The following is an 18709-nucleotide window of genomic DNA, read 5'->3' on the forward strand; positions in this document are numbered from 1 at the left end:
TAAAAGGAGTGTGTTTCTCCATTTTGCTCCCTAGGCCCAGTGAGCGGTGGGTATGGGTTCTGCAGAGGAGATGGGGTTTGTTCAGGCGCTGGGATGGGCGTGGCCCTGCAGGGTAAACGGGGATTTAAGCAGGGGCGGGTGTGGGCTTTGTAGAGGAGATCATGGGTCACCCAGTAGGCGGGGTGTGGGTGTGGGCCCTGGAGAAGCCCCTGAGTGGCCTTGGCCCCCTGCAGGGCAGATTAGTGGGGCAGGGGGCCCAAAGACAAGTGGGAGCTGAACCTGAGAGCCACAGAGGGCAGAAAAAGAGAGAAGCCTGTGCCCAGTGGGCTCCAGGAGTAGCCGGGGAAAAGGGCAGGAGCTGCCAGGGCATCCTAGTCTGGATTAGGCCCTGCCGGATCTCACTCCCGAGTGCATTGGACTGCTTTGTATCCCTCATCTGCAAGGCTCAGCCCAGCACCCCTCCTTGTTCCAGCCACTCTGGGTGTCACCAGTAAGTGACCTAGGGACATAATAAAGGGCTGACATGGGTGAACAGAGGAGGCATAAAGGAGTCCAGGGTTGAGATGATGCCAAGGGCCTCAGGCTGGGGTGGGAGAGGCGTTCCAGCTACACCCTCTTCCCTGACTCCAGGGCTGCACCCCGGTGGATGCTGGGCCACTGCCACTGGGTGCTGGCTGCAGGAGCAGGCCCAGTCTTGCCTCCTGGGGGCTCCAGTGCAGAGCCCCAGCGGGAATGGTCCATGAGCAGGTATAGGACCGGGGTGGGGGGGGAGGCAAGCCTTTCTGGTACCTGCCAGAGGAGAGCCTGGTCTGTAATTTTAGGGAAGGGTGGGAGGCCAGATGTGGTTGAGCCCTGGGGAGAGGGGAAGGAGAGACCCCCACAGTACACTCATAATTGAATGAATGAATGTGTGAACGAAAAAGGGGCTACAGAGCAGACCTGACAAACTCATGGGGCTACCTGGTGGGCTTGACAGTTCAGTCCCTGAAAGTAACCACACAAGGTGACCTGATCATAAATTCCTGGCTGGGCAGGTCGTGGTGAGTAATCGTGTTGCAGGCTTATAGCTTCCTGAATAAAAGGTCAGTCTTTACCTTCTGTGAGCCCTGTCCATTGTTCTTATGTATCTAGGATAACATACCTTTGAAAAGTCAGAGTAATTTGCTTTGCCAGATCCCTTGGATGCATAATCACACTGGCATTGATGGATGACCAGAAATCCCGGTTACCTTGTTGCCCACATACCATCTCTATTTACTGTAAATGGTAAATGCGAATTACCCTGCACCCACTGATGTAAAAGTGTGTTTCTCCATTTTGCTCCCTCACATGTGTTGTCACAGCTCCTCGCTGGGGAGTTAAGCATGGCCTGTGTGACTCCACCTGGAGAGGATTCTGGAATCTTCCTCCTGGTGTCCCCTGGACTCTCTCCCCAGGCCTTTTCCCTGTGCCGATTTTGCCTTGTATCCTTTTGCCCTAATAAATCGTAGCCCTGCATCCTCCTAACCTAGCAGATCAACAAGCCTGGGCTTGGAGTTCCCTGACAGGTGGCCCTTTATAGAAAAAGTCTACTGAGTCCATTATGCATAAATGTAAACACTACACAGACACACCTAAGAAAATAAGCAATTATTCTGCACTATAATCTAACACCTAGTCTATACGCAAGCTTTCCCAGTTGCGTCCAAAATGACATTTACAGCTTTTTCTTTGAACCAGGATCCAATCAAGATTTGTATATGCACTGTATATCCTCTCCTTTGTATAGACATTTAATCATTCCTTCGTCCATGACATTACCTCTGTGAAGATACCAGGACAATAGTCTTGCAGACTACCCCAAAACGAGATGGGGAGTGACTGTCTTCTTGTGCGCCTGCGCGGCCTTCCTGTGTCCTGAAAGCCGAGGGCAGACCTGAAAGCTGCATGAGGGTCAGCCTAGACTGCGCACAGGTGATGGTGCTGCCTGGGAGAGGGCGCCCGCGCCAGCTGTGGCAGGCCATTTGCGGGGGAGGGAGCTGATATTCCTGCAGACCCTATCTCGACCAGCTTTCTCAGCCCTTTTGCCATTTTCTGATTACTTTCGCCTGGATCAAAGATTCATTGGGGGCTGCACAGGGTTTTGTCCAACTCTACCATTCCTATGTCATCAACCGAGTTAAACCAAGGCCCCGCCTAGAAGGCAGGCACACACTTAGTGATCTCCCTTTAGTTACAGCTGTCAAGCGCTGTCATCGCGGATCCGGCCGCTCTGTGACAATGGCGTGCGGTGCGACCGACGCCGGCGCGGGCGCATTACGTCTGGTAGCGCGCCTGGGTGAGGCAGGCGCGGTGAGGTGACGTCACACCGAGCGCCTAGACGAAGCGACGCGGTCGCGAGTCTCGGGGGCTCTGGGGTGGGTCGCCATGGTTTCACGGGTGCAGCTTCCCCCAGAGATCCAGCTGGCGCAGCGCCTGGCAGGGAACGAGCAGGTGATCCGGGATCGGGCGGTGAGGAAGCTCCGGAAATACATCGTCGCCAGGACTCAGCGGCCTGCAGGTTGGCGCGTGGCTGGCGGGGGCGGGGGCGGCGGTCTGGGCTGAGTGGCCTCCGAACCGCGTGGAACCTCCACGTGGCCCGGCGGGCCTGCGGGCGGTACTTTCCACTGCTTCCTGGGGCGTTTGTCACTGTAATTCTCCTTGTGTAATTATCGGATTGTCGTGTGAGTTTCACTGTAATGCACACGCCGCGAAGGCAAACAACATGCTTGTTAACCGATCTCTGTAACAATGGTTCTCAAGTGTGGTACGCCTTCAGCAGCTTCGGCATCACTTGGACATTTTGTAGGAATACAAATTCTTGGTCTGTCGCAGCCCTGCCGAATCAGAAACTGGCGGTAGAGTCAGCAGTCTGTGTTAAGACGTTTTCCCAGTGATTCCAGTAACTAGTGCTAAAGTCTGAGAACCACTGCCCACGGAACAGGGTGCCAGATCAGTGAGGAACTCACTAAATATTTTGAGTGCTTCTACATATTTCTCTGCCTTGCTAGCCTGATGAGTTAACATTTTTTTTTTTGAAACTTAAAGTATAATAACGCTGAAAACTGCATAAACTCCCAAGTGTAAAGTTGGACGATTTATCGCTGACAACTTCACCTGTATAGCCAGCTATTGTCCAGCTCAGGAAATGGTGACTCACTCAATTTTGAATCCCCTCCAAATGGAGTGTGGTGCCTGATGCTTGTAGATTCTCAGTTTTTATTGAAGGAATGAAATGGTAGTTACTTGGGGGTGTCCCTACAGCCACAGGCCCAGTGAGTTCGGAGTTAGGAGTTGGGAGGCGAAGGAGGATGACTTGAGAGGGTGCCTTTGCAGTAGTTGGACTTTGGTCTCGTTCAGGCAGGCACATTTCTCTGGCTTTGTTCCCAGCACTAAAAGGTTTGGCCCACTTAGTCTGAGTGTTGCTGTTTTTGGTGCAGGTGGTTTTACTCATGACGAGCTGCTGAAGGTATGGAAAGGACTGTTTTATTGCATGTGGATGCAGGACAAGCCGCTCCTCCAGGTGGGTGTATGGGAAGGGAAAGGGAGGCGGAGCAGCAGTGTTCGTAGGAGGGCAGATGGGCATGAGGTTGACCTTGGGTGAAGTTTTATAGCTTTGATGCCTTTTTTTTTTTTTTTAATGGTTGGAGAGCCAGAACCTTTGGTTAGAGTGAGTCTTACACTTGCTATGAGCGCCACAGCCACACAGGTGATCGTCCGGGCAGGTCATCGCATGGGTGAAGCCTGGGTTATCTCTTGTGTGTGTGAGACGTCACACACTGAGCCCCAAAATGATGGAAACCAAAGGAGAGGGTCCCTGTCTTCTGAGACATGGATTTCTCTTGTAGCTTTTTGTATTGTTTTTAAGGAACAAGCTTTATTTTTCACAGCAGTTTTAATTCACAGCAAAATTGAGAGGAAGGTGTAGATATTTACCATTACCTTCTGCTCCTCTTCCTCACCCCCCTGCCCTGCCGCAGTCACACCCACACACAGCTGCCTCTGTTATTAATACCCTTCACCAGATGGTACATTTGTTATAATTGATGAATCAACATTGACATATCATTGTCACCCAGCGTCCATGGTTTATCTGAGGGATCACCTCTGGTGGTGTATGTTCTGTGGGTTTGGATAAATATATAATGGCATCTATCTATTTCACTATGGTATCTTACCTAGTAGCTTTACTACCCTAAAATGCTAGCCTTTTTAGAACAATGTTTCTCAGATGTGAGTTGTTTATCTTTTTTCAAGATTCCCTGGGTGGTGGGGGCGGTATTTAACATGCAGATTCCTGTACTGTGGTCCATGCCTACTATACTAGAGTGTCAGGGGAGACCCTGGAATTACCTAGTTAGCAAGTGCAGTAGGTGGTGCTTGGCCAGTGACCCAGGTGGACAGTGAGTAATTTACAGGGTCTGGTTGGCCCTCTCTTTCCGCAGGTCAGGTGGCTGCACGTCCTGAGGCTCCCCGCTCGGTCTAGCCCTCTCACCCCCTCCTGTGACAGGCAGCCTCTGTTACTCAGGGCTCAGCCTTGGTCATGAGGACAGTTACTGCCCTTGTTGCGGGGTTCTGCTGGCCCCAGCTATAGGGGGAGGGCTTTCACAGTGGGGGTGTAGCTTACAAACCTCACTCACACTGGGCTGAAGAAGCCAGTGGAAGCCTGTTCTTGTGAGAGGTGGACAGTTGAAAGTGTTTATCTTTTGGTTGTTGTAAGACCACATTTCTTCAGGGGCTGAGGGAGTTTTGTATTGTCTCCTGCACAGGAGGAACTGGGAAGGACCATTTCGCAGCTCATCCATGCCTTTCAGACCGCAGAGGCCCGTGAGTATCCTGTCTCTTCAGTAAGGCCAGCATCGCTGGGAGCCTGGCAGCTACCACGCACAGAAGGCTCGGGCTGTAGGGACGACGGCAGGAGGTCTAGAGCTGCAACCCCTCCCATATCTGGTGTCTGCTCTTCTAGTCTGTGAGATGCTTCAACACGGATTAACTCATTTACCTACAGTATGCCCAGCTCAGAAGCCTAAAGGGCTGATATCTTACATTTTAAAAGTAAAATGGCAAGCTAGTGTAGCATGGCCAAGCTGCTCGATTGACTCTCACCTGATAGTTTTGAAGTTCCTCAGTGTGCTTTCCTAACTCTTGTTTACACTCTGACCAGGGTCAGCAGTCCGCAACCCTGCTCCCTGCCAGTTGGGGTCGCTTGGTAGCCTTCAGAAACCCTGACGTCCAGACCCTAGCCTCCTTAAGTCCAGCACTGAGGGTGGGGCCTGGGCACCAGCATTTTCAACCTTCCCGTGCCTCTCTGAAGGTAGCCTGGGCCGGGCAGTGTCACTGGCATAGGCACGAGGACCATTGCTGGTGAGGCTTAAACTGCATGGGTGGGTTTAGTCCAGTTAGACTTAAGTAGGCAGAGGATCAGAATTGGGGGATGTGTGCAAATAGTCACATAAACCACTTCCTCAACTTGGGAGAGTCTCTAACTGCATCCGAGTAATTAAGTGGAGGAGCGTATCTGTATCTATCCTCCATACTTCTTTTTAATCCTCACCCTGGCTATCCTCCATACTTTTTGCCTTCTAAGAGCCTGTGGAAGACTCTTAAGTTCAGCAAAAGGCTAAGTGGAGAGTGTTCACCTGGTGACGCTTGAATGAGTTAGCGAATGCAGGCCTGCCCATTACCGAACCACCTCACAGTCCGCTGCAGGAGGAGCCTATAGCAGACTGAAGAGGCCGCTTCGTGTCCAGGGTCAAGGTGTGGGCGGGGTTGGCTCCTCCCAGGCCTCTCCCCGTGGCATGTGCATGCCGTGTTCCCCGTGTCCTCATGCAGTCATTCCCCTGTGTCGGTCTGTGTCTTGATCTCCTCTTATAAAAACACCAGTCCGATCGGATGAGGGCCCATACCAGTTGACCTTCTAACATCAATTACATCTTTATTTTATTTATTTATTTTTTTGATTTTTGGGAGTACATTTATTAAAGCTGGGGACAGTGAAACAAGGAAGGGCTGAAGGTAGAAGAAGCTATAGGAGAGAGTCTAGGTGGGCTGCTTTGCTCACTGAGAAGTCAAAGAAAAGGGGACCTTGGAGACAGGTTTCAGGGTTAGCCCAGGATGAGCTGCCACTGCTCATTTCTTTTCTTTTTTTAAAAATTTTAGTTATTATTTTTAGGGAGAGTAGGAGGGAGGGAGAGAAGCATCAATGTGTGAGAGAAACAGCAATCAGTTAGCTCTTGCATGCTCCCACCTGGGGACCCAGCGCACAACCCAGGCATGTGCACTGACTGGGAATTGAACCGGCGACCTTTCGATTTGCTAGCCAGAGCTCAATCCACTGAGCCACACCAGCCAGGGCTGCCCATTTCTTAATTACCTCTTCCAGGACTGTAAGTTCAAATAAAGTCATTCTGAGGTATAGGGGTTAGGGCTTCAATGGAAGAGTCTGAGGAACACGGCTCAGCCCCTGGCGCTCTGGCCTAGCCGTCATCAGTAGGGTTTTGTGCTTGATCGGTCAGTGCAGCTAATGGGACAAGCAGTGAGGTCAGGCGTGGGTGCCAGGCAGGGCCTCGGCCGCAGCCCGGGGAGGCCGAGGACCCAGGGCAGTGTCCTGGCCTGCCTCCTTTTTGCCAGCGGCTTTGCCTCCTCTTTGCACCTGTCCTTCAGAGAATGTGGCTGCTGCTCAGGGCTGTAGTGAACCCTGCTTTTCTCTCTGAGGTTCCTCACAGCCCCCTTACGAAGCCAGATTGGTGGCACTGCCTCACAGCTCCGCAGACTCCGACTGAGGACCCCAGGGTTTGGTTGCATGTGACATCCTGACCAGGTTTCTTCATAGTGCCTCGCCTCACTTCCCAGAGCGGCTTCCAGGTTCTTCCATGATTCTCTTCTGGCCTTTTTTCCCTTGCAGAGCACCTGTTCCTTCAGACCTTCTGGCAGACCATGAATCGTGAGTGGACGGGCATTGACAGACTGCGCCTGGACAAGTTCTACATGGTGAGGAAGCTGCCTGCGCCCCTCTGCCGGGGCCCCTGCAGTGCCGGCGGTGGGGGAGCAGGGGTGTGGGGGTGCAGCACAGAGCGGTCTGGCCTCTGCGCCTCCCGCCCTGACAGGGCAGAGTTGAGGGCTCCTGGGCAGTGCAACCACTGTGGCCCACAAGCCGGACGGGTCGCTCAGGGAGTCTGGGTCTTGTCCAGGGTGCGCGTGCCCAGGGTCGTGCAATGTTTGTCCTGTTTCTGAGGGTTGGCAAGTGGGTATGGACTTCAGTCCTTGAAACGCCACGCAGACTTTCAGCTCAGAGGAGGACGGTTAAGATTGCCCTGCTTGGGAGAACTGTGGCACCGCCCGTGCGTGCCAGCGGGGCCCGTGTCCGAGCCGGAGGCCCGCGGGGCCACCCGGGCTGCCCGCCTGTGAAGACGGCTTCTTCTGGCGAGGACAGTGATACAGTTGTTGTATGCAGAGTCCCCTTTCCTTCCTCCTTCCGATGCTGAGTTCCTGGGAGTGTAGGTTCCTGTTTTTTCCTCCGAAATGCTGGTTTCCATTCGCCAGGTTGAACTGCAGTCTTACTCTGCAGTGGTGTTCACTGGGACTTGGGACAGCATCGCTCTGTGAGAGCAGGTGATCACTGGGGATGCTGAGCTAGGCAGCGGCCAGGCCTCACCGAGGATGGGTCCCCGGGGGCTGCAGTGACTTGTGATCTGTCAGTCAGATTAGCCACTCGCTCAGGGTTGGGTCAAAGTTATATGGACAGTGACAGATAGCACTTAAGTGTGGGCCAGCCGGTGGGCCAGGCAGAGAGCCGAGGCGGGAAGGAGACGGGCGCTAAGGCAGTGGGCAGGGCAGCAGGGCCGGGCCAGGCTTCGCACTTTTACAAAACTCAGGTTTGTAAGACAAAGGAGCTCTTACGTGAGTCAGCGCACAGTTGCCCTTAGGTGCGTGCACTGGGCCTTAGGGAGGATAGATTCTGTTGCTTTTTGAGCCCCGTTTCCCAGGTGCCCTGTGTAAGAGAGGGGGTCCACTGTCCCAGGGACGGGAGTCCTGGCTGCCGGGTGTGCTCTGTCCTGTCCTCCATCGCCTTTCCCTGCAACTAGACCCCCTGCAGGCTCGTTGGGCTAATACGCAGGAGGTGGGGAAGCTGGGTCCGAAACACCATGAACCGCTGTCCTGGGGAGTTGGATTGTAGGGCAGGCATTGGGGCTTGATTGAAATGGTGAGGGTTAGGGGGGAGTTTACTACATAGAGATCAGAGAGAAAAGCTTTCCTCTTCTTTTCTTCTCGGGAAGAAGATGTTCTCATTTGTCCGACCTGGTTATTGCAGGGCCTCTTCCTACTGGGGGGAACCTGCGCGTCACGCCCGGTTCTCACTCCTGAAGTGGGGACTGGTCCCTTTTAGCTCTTGCTCATGGTACTGCAGTCGCTGCTCTCGTGTCCCCTGTAAGCCTGACTTCCTGGGGCGCTTGGGAATTTGGGGCGGCTTAGCCCGGGGCAGCAGCATAGTGTCCAGGCCCAGGACTCTGCGGGCTTGGTGTCCCGTCAGTCAGTAGCTCGGGGGCTGCTGCTGCGTGTTTGGGGCGTGCAGGTGGCCACGGGGCAGAGGGGCTGCCTGGGGAAGGCTGGGTTGTGCTCCCCCTAACGGGCCTCCTTTTGTGCTACAGCTCATGCGGCTCGTCCTGAAGGAGTCCTTCACGGCCCTGAGAATGCGGGGATGGGAAGAAAGGTCAGTGCTCACAGCACGCCCTGCGGCTACTTCTCGCCTGTTCGCTCTGAGTTACTTGTTGTTAACTAAGAGGTGTTGGCCTTAACCTTAAAGGGTGGCCCGAAGGTGCTTAAAATGGAGGTGTTTTAACAATTACAGTTTGCACGTGTTCATGGACATGTTTGTTTTCAACCTCGATGGTAAGTTCTACAAATTAGAACTGTGTCCTCTCATTATATTACATGTTACATTAATACACATTATACATTATATTAATACATATACGTTAATGTATGTTAACATGTGTTAAATACATGTTAGTGTGTTTAGCTCTGCTAACAGTGCTCATTGTTCACAGTTCTAGAAATATTTAATTCGTCCAGGTTTCTTTTGACAGTGGTGCTTGTGGAGGGGTAACCTGTGACCCCCAAGCTGCAAGGGATCTGCGTTTCTGCTGCCACCAGCAGGGCAGCTGTGCTGCAGTGGGGCGGCGGCTGGGCTCTGCTGGGTCTTAGCTCCTCCCTTGGCCCCTCCTAAAGACGCCAGGGATTGAGCAGGGGGTGAGGAGGGGCTCCTGCTTCCTGGCCTGAAGCTCTGCATCCAGAATGTAGGAAGCAGGCTCCTGAACCTCTCGGGCTGGGTGTGGGGCAGTCTGAGATCCACACACTAAGTGGATTTCTATTTTTGGCGAGGGGTGTAGGGAAGGAGATTCAGAGGGAGAGAAACATCAATGCGGTTTTCACTCAGGCACCTCCTACTGGAGTCATGGTCTGCAATCCAAGCACGTGCCCTTAGCGGGAACCGAACCAGAGACCCTCTGGGTCACAGGCCTGCACTGAACCCACTGAGCCACACCAGCCAGGGCTCTAAGTGGATTTCTGAATGTCCACATTTAAATTTTTTTAAATTAGCCCTGGCTGGTGTGGCTCAGTGGGTTGAGTGACGGCCTGCAAACCAAAGGGTCGCTGGTTGGATTCCCAGTCAGGGCACGGGCCTGGGTTGCAGGTCAGGTCCCCAGTAGGGGGCGCTCGAGAAGCAACCACACATTGATGTTTCTCTCCCTCTTTTTCCTTCCCTTCCCCTCTCTCTAAAAATAAATAAAATCTTAATAAAAAATTTTTAAAATTAATTTAAAATTTGGTTTCTTAATACTTTTTTCCTAATTTTGAGAGTGATGTATGTTCAGTATAAAGAACTCAAAACATAAGATGTTAAGTAATTTTAACAGGTAATTTTTAAGATGTTGCCATGTTCTGAGCACATGGTACGAAAGTGGCACAGTATCAAATGTGACATTCGCAAGACTGCGTCTCATCTTCCTGATGATGCATCAGAAACATCCCGTGTCAGTGTTCTGCATGATTGTGGGTGGCGGGAGGAGCAGGAGGGAAGGGGCTTAGAAACAATGTATTTTTTAATTGATTTATAGTTAAAAAGTGTACCTAAAAGGAGTTCATTTCAAGTACATGGATACTAAACCCAGTCCCCATGTGTTAGACTAGCTACTGCACCAGGTGGGACTTTCTATATTCAGAAAGCAAAGGGAGCAAAGTGTTGGTCCTGGCCCACCTTTTTTTTTCTTTTTAAGATTTTATTTGGAGAGAAACATTGACTGTCTGCCTCCTGCGTGTGTCCCAATTGGGGACCTGGCCCGCAACCCAGACACATGCCCCTTGCTTTGCAGAATGATGCCCCAACCAGCTGCCCCCCCGCCGACCCCCATTAAAAAGATCAGTCGGAACTGGGTTGCAGTTACCTGATTTTTTCTCAGCATAGAATCCCTGCGGGTGACTTTTTGCGGGGGCAGCAGTGCCTCTGGCTTTGGGTGCTTTTCATTCTTAAGTCCCCACAAGGACCTTGAGGCTGGGGGCTCGCTCACTGCAGGCCCTTGGGCTGTGGGTCACCCAGTAGGTAGCTAGTTACTGAAGCCGGATTAAGTGTTAAAGGGGCGATTGCACTTCAGTTAACTTTTCATTGGTCCATTATTTAGTATGGAGGTAATTTCAGGCTCACTGTTACTGGTAGTTCAGTGCAGAGGTCATTGTGAAGCACTTGGCCCCTGCAGTTGCCCTGGGGTGACCAGTGCTGCTGTGTGACTGCTTCTGCCCTTTCTCCATCCTGACGTAGCCCCTGTGACCAGTGTGTTTTCTGCTAAGTGTTCGTTAGCCTTATCAGTGGCCCCAGGGATGGGCTCTTGCGCCTGCTCTGGCCTTGGCTCGTTTTGCCCGGGCATCACCCTCCGCCCCTCGCCAATGAATGCCCCTGCTGCGGCACCCACGTTGTCCAGGCAGCTTCTTAAAGGACGCCCACGCTCCAGCTCCGTGTAGGGACCGGTGCGTCATCCGGTGCCCAGGAGTGGAGATGCATCTAGAGTGCTGAAGACTGGTCTCTGGAGCTCTCTGACCTGGGAGCCCAGGCCCCGGAGACCACAGAGAGCAGCAGGCTGGGGGGAGGCCTGTCCTGACCTCCACGGGCCACATACTCAGTGCAACAGAACCCAGGGGTCAAGCTCCTCCACCTTCTGTGGCCTTGCTTGCCTTTCCTCATGTTTGCTGTGACCGGTCGCCTTCCCTTGCAGTCCCAGCGAGGACAGCAGGAGGGGACGTGAGATGCGGTGGTAGCCTCCTGACCCTCCGGTTGCCCTGGGCCTCTGCCCTGCACTTGCCGGGAGGCCCTGCGGAAGGCCTGTGTGTGCTTCCGCAGCCGTGCTCTCCGGCTGGGCTTCAGTCATGCCGTGTGTTCCGCTGCTGGCACGGTCACAGAAATTGGTAACTGCAAGGGTCCATTGTGCTGGGATGGACCCGTGTGCGGTTGGAAGCTGGCGTGTTGGAGGATGGGGCGTCTGCTCCACATAGGGGGAGAGCGACCATGCCCGGGTGCCCGTCGTGACTGCTGCTGTATTCGCCCATTTCTTTCTTCAGACAGATTGGGCAGCTGTTGGAGCTGCTGACCACTGAGATCCTGCACCCCGACAGCCAGGCCCCCAATGGGGTGAAGAGCCACTTCATTGAGATCTTCCTGGAGGAGCTGGCCAAAGTGGGCGCTGCCGAGGTAAGGGGGGCTGGGGCCAAGGTGAGGGGGCCGGGGCAGAGCTGGAGGGCTGGTGGGGCTGGCAGCTGAGCTCCTCCCTGGGTGTGTGAATGAGGGACTGAGGCAGCTCCCGCCTGACTTCCCACACAGCTGACAGCAGACCAGAACCTCAAGTTCATCGATCCCTTCTGCAGAATCGCTGCCCAGACTAAGGAGTGAGTGGCAGGGGCTGGCTGCCCGTCCTTTTGTGCTGAGTTCTTCAGGGGACTGCCTTTGGGAAGTTGTGCTCTTCTGGGAAGAGGGGTTGAGTTGTGCCCAATGGCAGACTCGCCAGAGGGGCTGTGTGGTGGTGAGTGGGCAGAGGGGGTCCCGGGGGTCAGCGTTCTTCCCCCTGCGGGTCCCACCTCACTGTCTGACATCTGCCTGCCTCCCCTTCAGCTCCATGGTTTTGCATAACATCACTCGAGGCATCTTTGAAACGATCGTGGAGCAGGCCCCGTTTGCCATTGAAGACCTAATGGGTGAAATGGAGGAGGAGGAGGAGGAGATGTCAGAGGGTGAAGAGCAGGAAGAGGACATGCCGTCCAAGAAGCTGTTTGAGAAGCCACGTAGAGGTGAGGGTGATCATGGGTTCGATACGCCGCGCCCGCTACCTCCGTGTGAGCCCGCCCTGGCCCGGCCCGCAGTGCATTTCCTAGGACCCCTGCACTCGCCCCCTGTCTGATCTCCGTGCTTCTGCCCTTGCTCCCGAAGCCTGTGCTTGGCCTGGCAGCCAAGGTGTCCTTTAAAGATAAGCACACGTGTTGCTTGCTCTCCTAACCCTCCCTTCGTGGCCACCATCCTGACTCCCCTGGCTCCGCCTGTCTCACTGGTCTCCGCTGTCTGTCGCTCTGGGTGCCTTACCCTGACCACCTATGTCCAGTGGAGCCGCCCAGCGCCCCCCCTGCCGCCCCCCACCTTGCTCGCCGCCGTCGCACTTCCCAGCCTCAGTCACTCACAGTCACACGACGGCTTGTTCATTGCCCCCGGCCCATCTTCCCCGCTGCACGTCGGCCTCACCAGGATGGGAGCATCGGTTGGCACAGAGGCCGGGAGTCTAGAGAGGGGATGACGGAATGAACGAGTGAATTTCTGTATTAGGGAGCGAGTGAACGGGCAGACAGATGAAGGGGACGGACCTCGAGTGGGTGGCCCGCTGCAGGGCTGTGGGGGCAGGACCTGTGTGCTCGGCTGCGGTGCTGGCCAGCTGGCCAGTTTTGCTGCCGGTGGGGGTCCTTGCAGGACCTCAGCTGCTCTTATGAGGCCAGGCCCACCGGGTGGCCTGTGCCGTGCATGCACTGGATGTCGTGTCCTGTGGCTGTGGCAGGCGTTCACCAGCCTCCGGACTCTTACCCACCTCCAACTTTGTTTGCTAGTAAATACATATCACAGAGTTTATGTTTTTAACGGTTTCTGAGTGCACAGCTCAGTGGCATGAAGCAGGCTCACACCGTTGTGCAGCCGCCGCCACTGACCGCTTCAGAACATTTTCTTCCATCTTCCCAAATGGGAACTCTGTCCATCCCGCTCCCCAGCCCCGGCCCAGCCCCGGCCCCTGCGGTCCTAGTCTTTGCCTTTATGAATTCTGCTGCTTCACGACCCACATGGTAGCAGATCATGTAGTATTTGTCTTTTGTGACTTACTCCATTTAGCCTCATGTCCTCAAGATCCATCCGTGCAGCCTGTGTCAGGGTGTTCCTTTTTAGGGCTAACTAGTGTTCCGCTGTGTGCATGGACCGCATGTTGCTTATCCGTTCGTCTGTTGATGGGCATGCGGGTTCTTTCCACGTTTTATCTGTGTGAGTAATGATTCTGGGAACACGGGTGTACAGTGTGGCTCCTTTTTAATGAACAAGTTGAATGTTTTGTTAAACTTTTTTGCTGCAAGGTTGTTACTTCACTGTATAAAGATAACACAAGCAAACTCAGTGTATTGCAAAGTTGAGGTGGTATTGTTCATCATCTGACACTAACAACTAACAAACTTTTCTCCACTGCCAGTTATTTCCAGTGGCAAGACCATTATGTATTTTGACCCAACTACAGAGCCAACATAAGCAAGTCAAAATATTGTATAAAACTTAAGATAACAATGTTATCCTTGAATCACATAATTTTTATAATTAGATTTTATCACAGATCATTTCAGGAATTCTGAATATTGTAACTGTAGCCTAGAGTAAAAATCACGGGGCACTGTGGAAATAGTGCGCTTGTGTTTCTCTGAGGTCAATAGAAAGTTAAAGGTGTTTCCTCCAGTGTTATAATTGTTTCTTTTTTTTATTGATGTTACTAAAAGTTGCTATTTTAAACCTTATATCCACCACTAATTTAAAACTACTAGGCTAGATTAAGTTGTTTCATGTTACTCTACTTAGGAGTGTTCCCTTTTCACTCCTCAGTAGATTTTCTCCATAGATTTTTCTTGGGCTTCTTCACTCATTAGTTCTCTAGTTCTGAAGGGTTACTCAGTGTCATCTTGATCAGCCAGCTGTATTCCCAGCAAGGTTTGTTGACAAGTCCTTAATGAAGCAAGAGCTTCATTAATTTCAGTTACTTCCCATAGAGGAGAGTAGGGTTCACTAGCAGCTTTCACACTTTCAGAAGCACTGAACTTACCTTGTATGTTCAGGTTTGTCCCGGCTTCAGGCAGACTGCGGTAAACAACATTTCCCAAAGTTTCTGTGCGAAATTGCTGAATAACACCGTTCCAGTACCATCTTCTGTTAATCCATTCATTCTCTGAATTTACACACGGAGGTCACATTGGCGTGGGGGCCTACTATGTATTTCTTTGAGACCCTACTTTCAGTTATTTTGGGTGTGTACCCAGAAGTGGGACCACTGGATGATACGGTAATTCTAGATTTAATTTTTTGAGGGATCACTGTGCTACTTCCATAGCTGCTGTACCATTTTATATTCCTGCCAACAGTGCACAGAGGTTTGTAGTTCTCCACAGCCTCGCCAGCTCTCATCATTTTCGGTTTCTTTTTGATGGTAGTCACCCTAATGGGTATGAGGTGGTATCTCGTAGTTTTGAGTTGCATTTCCCTAACGACTTTTGATCTTGAGCATCTTTTTTATGTGCTGCTTGGCCATTTTGTATGTCTTCTTTGGAAAAAGGTCTATTCAAGGCCTTTCTCCATTTTTCAACTGGTTTGTTTTATTATTGAGTTTTAGGAGTCCTTTATGTATTCTGGATACTATCCCCTTATCAGACGTATGATTTACATATAACTTCTCCCATTTGGAGTTGTGTTTTCACTCTATCAAAACGATGTCCAAAATTTAAACATTTTCATTGTCCATTTTGTCCATTCTTTTCTTGTTATCTGTGCCTTTTGTGTCACATCCAAGGAATCATTGTCACATCCAATGTTATGAAGCTTTTGTCTTGTTTTCCCTAAGAGTTTTATTGGTTTAGGTTTATATTTAGGTTGTTGATCCAGTTTTTTGTTTTTGGTTTTTTTTTTTCTGATCCAAAGATGTTTATGGATTTTAGAGTGAGAGGAAGGAGGAGAGAGACATCGATTGGTTGACTCCAGCTGGGGATCAAACTTCCAACCTAGGCATGCGCCCTGACCGAGAATCAAAGCTGCAACCGTCTGGTGTACAGGATGATGCTCCAACCAACTGAGCCACCTGGCCCGGGCTCGTCGATATATTTTGAGTTAATTTTTGTAGGTGGTGTTAAGGGAAGGATCCAGCTTCACTCTTTCACTTCTTGTACATGCCCCAACCAGGGACCGAACCCACAACCCAGGCGTGCCCTGACCAGGGATCGAATGAGCGACCTTCGCTCTGTGGAATGACACCCAACCCACTGCACCATACCAGTCAGAGCTCTCCTCCAACGCTTCACGCCCTCACCGGACTGCTGCTTGGGTTTCTTATTAGGCAGCTCCCTCCCCTACTCCCAGCAGGTTCTCTGGCTGCCCCTTTTTCTCGCTCTCAGCACCCAGGTCACCCTGGCACAAGCGCCACTGTCCTCATTCTTGGCCACACATGCCCGACCCTGTGGCCACCTGTGGTCCAGAAGTTTCTTCTATAGGCAGTGACATCAAAGCACCAAATGATCTGAAACATTTATCTCCAACAGGCCCACCCTGGGCTGGACTGGCTACCCTTCATTTCGGGAGCTTCTGACACCACACTCCCCTAAGATGCCCACTTACAATTTCCTCTTAATTCTGCTTCTCAAGGACTGGGGAGGCCTTGCCGCCTCTGCGTCGTCTGCCTGGTTTCCAGGCCTGTGGTGGCTCTGCTCCCCTCAGCATGAGGCCCACGGGGTGCCCCACCGCCTGGTGCTGGGCCCCCCAGCCTGTACCAGTGCGCTCTGTCCAGGGTGTGGGCGCTGGCAGGTGGGGCTGGTTCCCAAGGGTGTGTGTCAGGGGCCTGTGACACCGGGGTGTGTCTCCGAGTTCATGGAGCCCTTTCATTGTAGGTGGGACGGACCCGGACATGGGCAAGGAGCGGGCTGGGGACAACGAGGACAGCGCTGGCACCGTCCTTCAGGTGGGTGGCCTGGGCTCGGGGGCGGAGCTTTAGCCGCTGCCCTCTGCTTCGCTGCTGACTCGGGAGCTGGCGAGGGCTGGGAGGGAGGAGGTGCCATGAGCCGATGGCAGCTGTCGGCTGAGACTCGGGGGACCCCTCATCTGCAGGAGCACGAGTCCTTGAAAACGGGTTTGGAGGCTGGGTTCAGGGGCTGCGCCGCTTGTCGGCCGCCCCAAGACTGCCCTGGTGAGGGGCAGCAGGAGGACAGGAGGGTGTGTCCTTGAGGTCCAGGGGCTTTTCTCTACTTGGTTCACATTCTGGCAGCACCGGGGCAGCGACTGACTCTTCACCTCCATGGTGTCTCTTTGTGAAACAGTTTGACTATGAGGCCGTTGCCAACAGACTGTTTGAAATGGCCAGTCAGCAGAACACCCCTTCTCAGAACAGGAAGCGTCTCTACAAAGTGATCAGGAAGTGAGTAGGTCTCTGCAGGTGGCTGGCCTGCTTTTCCCGCTGCCCTGGGCTTGCCCCTTCCCTCTCTGGTGGCTTCAGCTGGGCCGGGGAGGGGACAGGCAGGGAGGGGCTCGCAGAGGGCCGCGTGCTGGGGGCCCAGGAGGTGGGGCCTTGTGTGGGGCTGCCTGCTCTGGTGAGGCCTCCTCCCTCCTCCGGGAGCTGGGAGCTGGGGGCCACATCTGTAGTGAGTGACCGTCCTTGTTCTTGCAGGTTGCAGGACCTCGCTGAAGGTGAGCATTGAGCCCCCCCACCCCCTGACAAGGAGAAGGCATTTCTCCCTGTCTCTGACCTTGTGCTGGCCCGCTCAACATGGATAGTCTGCAGAGGCTTCTTTTTCGTGGGGAGGGGCAGGCAGGGGTGGGGGTGGCTCTGCAGCTCGTCCTGGTTCAGTGCTGTGGTCTCAGGTCTGAGCATGAGAACAGCTGGAGCTGAGTCCAGGGCAGGGTGGGGCCCGAGAGTCTGCCTTCCCAGTGAGCTCACAGGCATGCTGAGGCTGCTGGTCTGCAGCAGCCAGGTCTCAGTGTATGGCTGGAGGAGCTGGCACGGTTTGTTCTGAAGACGGTTTTCTGGAAGGTTTGTGATTGAAGATGTAGCATTTCCCCCCCAGCATTTTATTATAAACCTTTTTACACGTATAGCAGAGTTGAAAGGACTTCACTGTAGGGACCTGCGTATCTACCACTTCAACTCTGCCATTGACATTTCCCCATCTTGCTCTATTGCGAATCTGCCCATTGAGCCTTCCCTCCGTGAGGCCGGGTCCCTAAATACTTCATGCTCATCATGAAGTGAAGTCCAGTGCTTTTTAGGTGAAACTTTATGTAAAGTGAAATATATGGAAACTGAGCATCTGAGGGTTTTAACTTCCAAATAGACAACCTTTGTGACTCAAACCCCATGAAGACATGGACCATCACCATAGCCCTAGAAAGCTCTCTCAAGCCCCTTCCCAGCATAAGCATTTTTAAGAAGTAGGCCATGGCATGTCCTAAATGCTTCAATAATAGGCTCTTCTGCGTTGTGCTGACCGTGGTTTTGAGCTGGCTGAGTTGTGGGCATTGGAACAGTCCTTGCACGAAGCTTGGGAAGGGAGGGGCTGCTTTCGGTGTGAGGTGGAGCAGTGAACACAAAACTGAACCAGGCCTGGTCTCCACCCCTGACCGTCTGTTTGCCTTGGTCCTTAGGCATCTTCCCTGAGGATGACATCCCAGAAGAGGCCTACAGGAAACTGCTGGAAGGGAGAGGGGGGAGGAAGGCAAGGAAGCGTTTGCTCAAATCCCGGCTGCAGAACAAGACAGGTAGGACTGCTGCCCGCGGACCATGTAGGGGCTTGCCTTCCAGTTGTCATGGGGAACGTGCTGCAGGTGTGATCCCTCCGCCGCCCCCAGCCGCCCCCAGCACTGTGCGTCCTGGAGCCTTGGCGGCCTGGACAAGATGCCCTGCAGCCGCGGGCCACCCTGTGTGCTGACCCGGCTTATCTGGCTGCCCGGGGCCACTTGCCCTCTTCCCTGCTCTTGTCTGCAGTTGGAGTCTGGGCTGCTGCTTCCGGATCCTTTTCCCCCTTTGATCTGTGTGCATCTGGTGGGTTTTGACCCGTCCACTCCGCATCCTCGGTGTCCACCCCACACGGTTCACCCCACTGTGCTCTCCATTTCAGAGGCTTTCCTCTGCCCCTCCCTCCCTCTCTTCCCTCTCTCCTCTGCTTGTCCCTACAACTGTCCCTTCCCTCCCGCCTCTGCTTGTCCCCACAAGTGTGGCACGAACGTGACAGCCCTCACTACAGGCCACTCTGCTCCTGGCACCCAGGCCCTGTGCCTGCTGCAGTGGAAACGGGCTATGCCCTTTGAAGGGCTCTCTGTTTCCCCTGCTCTGACCCAGGCCACCTTCGTCCGTACCGTTTTACCCCAGGCCTTGTGGCGGGC

The 18709-nt window shown here is 53.3% G+C and overlaps 1 protein-coding gene across 2 annotated transcripts in view; it reads left to right on the forward strand.

The window, feature by feature from the left end:
* The first annotated feature begins 2350 nt into the window (after positions 1-2350).
* Positions 2351-18709, forward strand: part of RRP1 (ribosomal RNA processing 1) — a 31826-nt gene continuing 15467 nt past the window's right edge. For both annotated transcript variants that reach the window (XM_054576368.1, XM_054576360.1), the window contains exons 1-12: positions 2351-2539; positions 3459-3541; positions 4788-4845; positions 6923-7008; positions 8667-8728; positions 11629-11758; positions 11888-11952; positions 12176-12351; positions 16225-16295; positions 16651-16748; positions 16998-17017; positions 17972-18085. In XM_054576368.1, coding sequence (XP_054432343.1) covers positions 2407-2539; positions 3459-3541; positions 4788-4845; positions 6923-7008; positions 8667-8728; positions 11629-11758; positions 11888-11952; positions 12176-12351; positions 16225-16295; positions 16651-16748; positions 16998-17017; positions 17972-18085 — 1096 coding nt within the window. In that variant the 5' untranslated portion in view covers positions 2351-2406. The remainder of the gene's footprint in view (positions 2540-3458; positions 3542-4787; positions 4846-6922; positions 7009-8666; positions 8729-11628; positions 11759-11887; positions 11953-12175; positions 12352-16224; positions 16296-16650; positions 16749-16997; positions 17018-17971; positions 18086-18709) is intronic.

Source organism: Pteronotus mesoamericanus, unplaced genomic scaffold (genome assembly GCF_021234165.1).
Source record: "Pteronotus mesoamericanus isolate MK-2021 breed Mesoamerican mustached bat unplaced genomic scaffold, CSHL_Meso_final contig_116, whole genome shotgun sequence".
Taxonomy (NCBI): domain Eukaryota; kingdom Metazoa; phylum Chordata; class Mammalia; order Chiroptera; family Mormoopidae; genus Pteronotus; species Pteronotus mesoamericanus.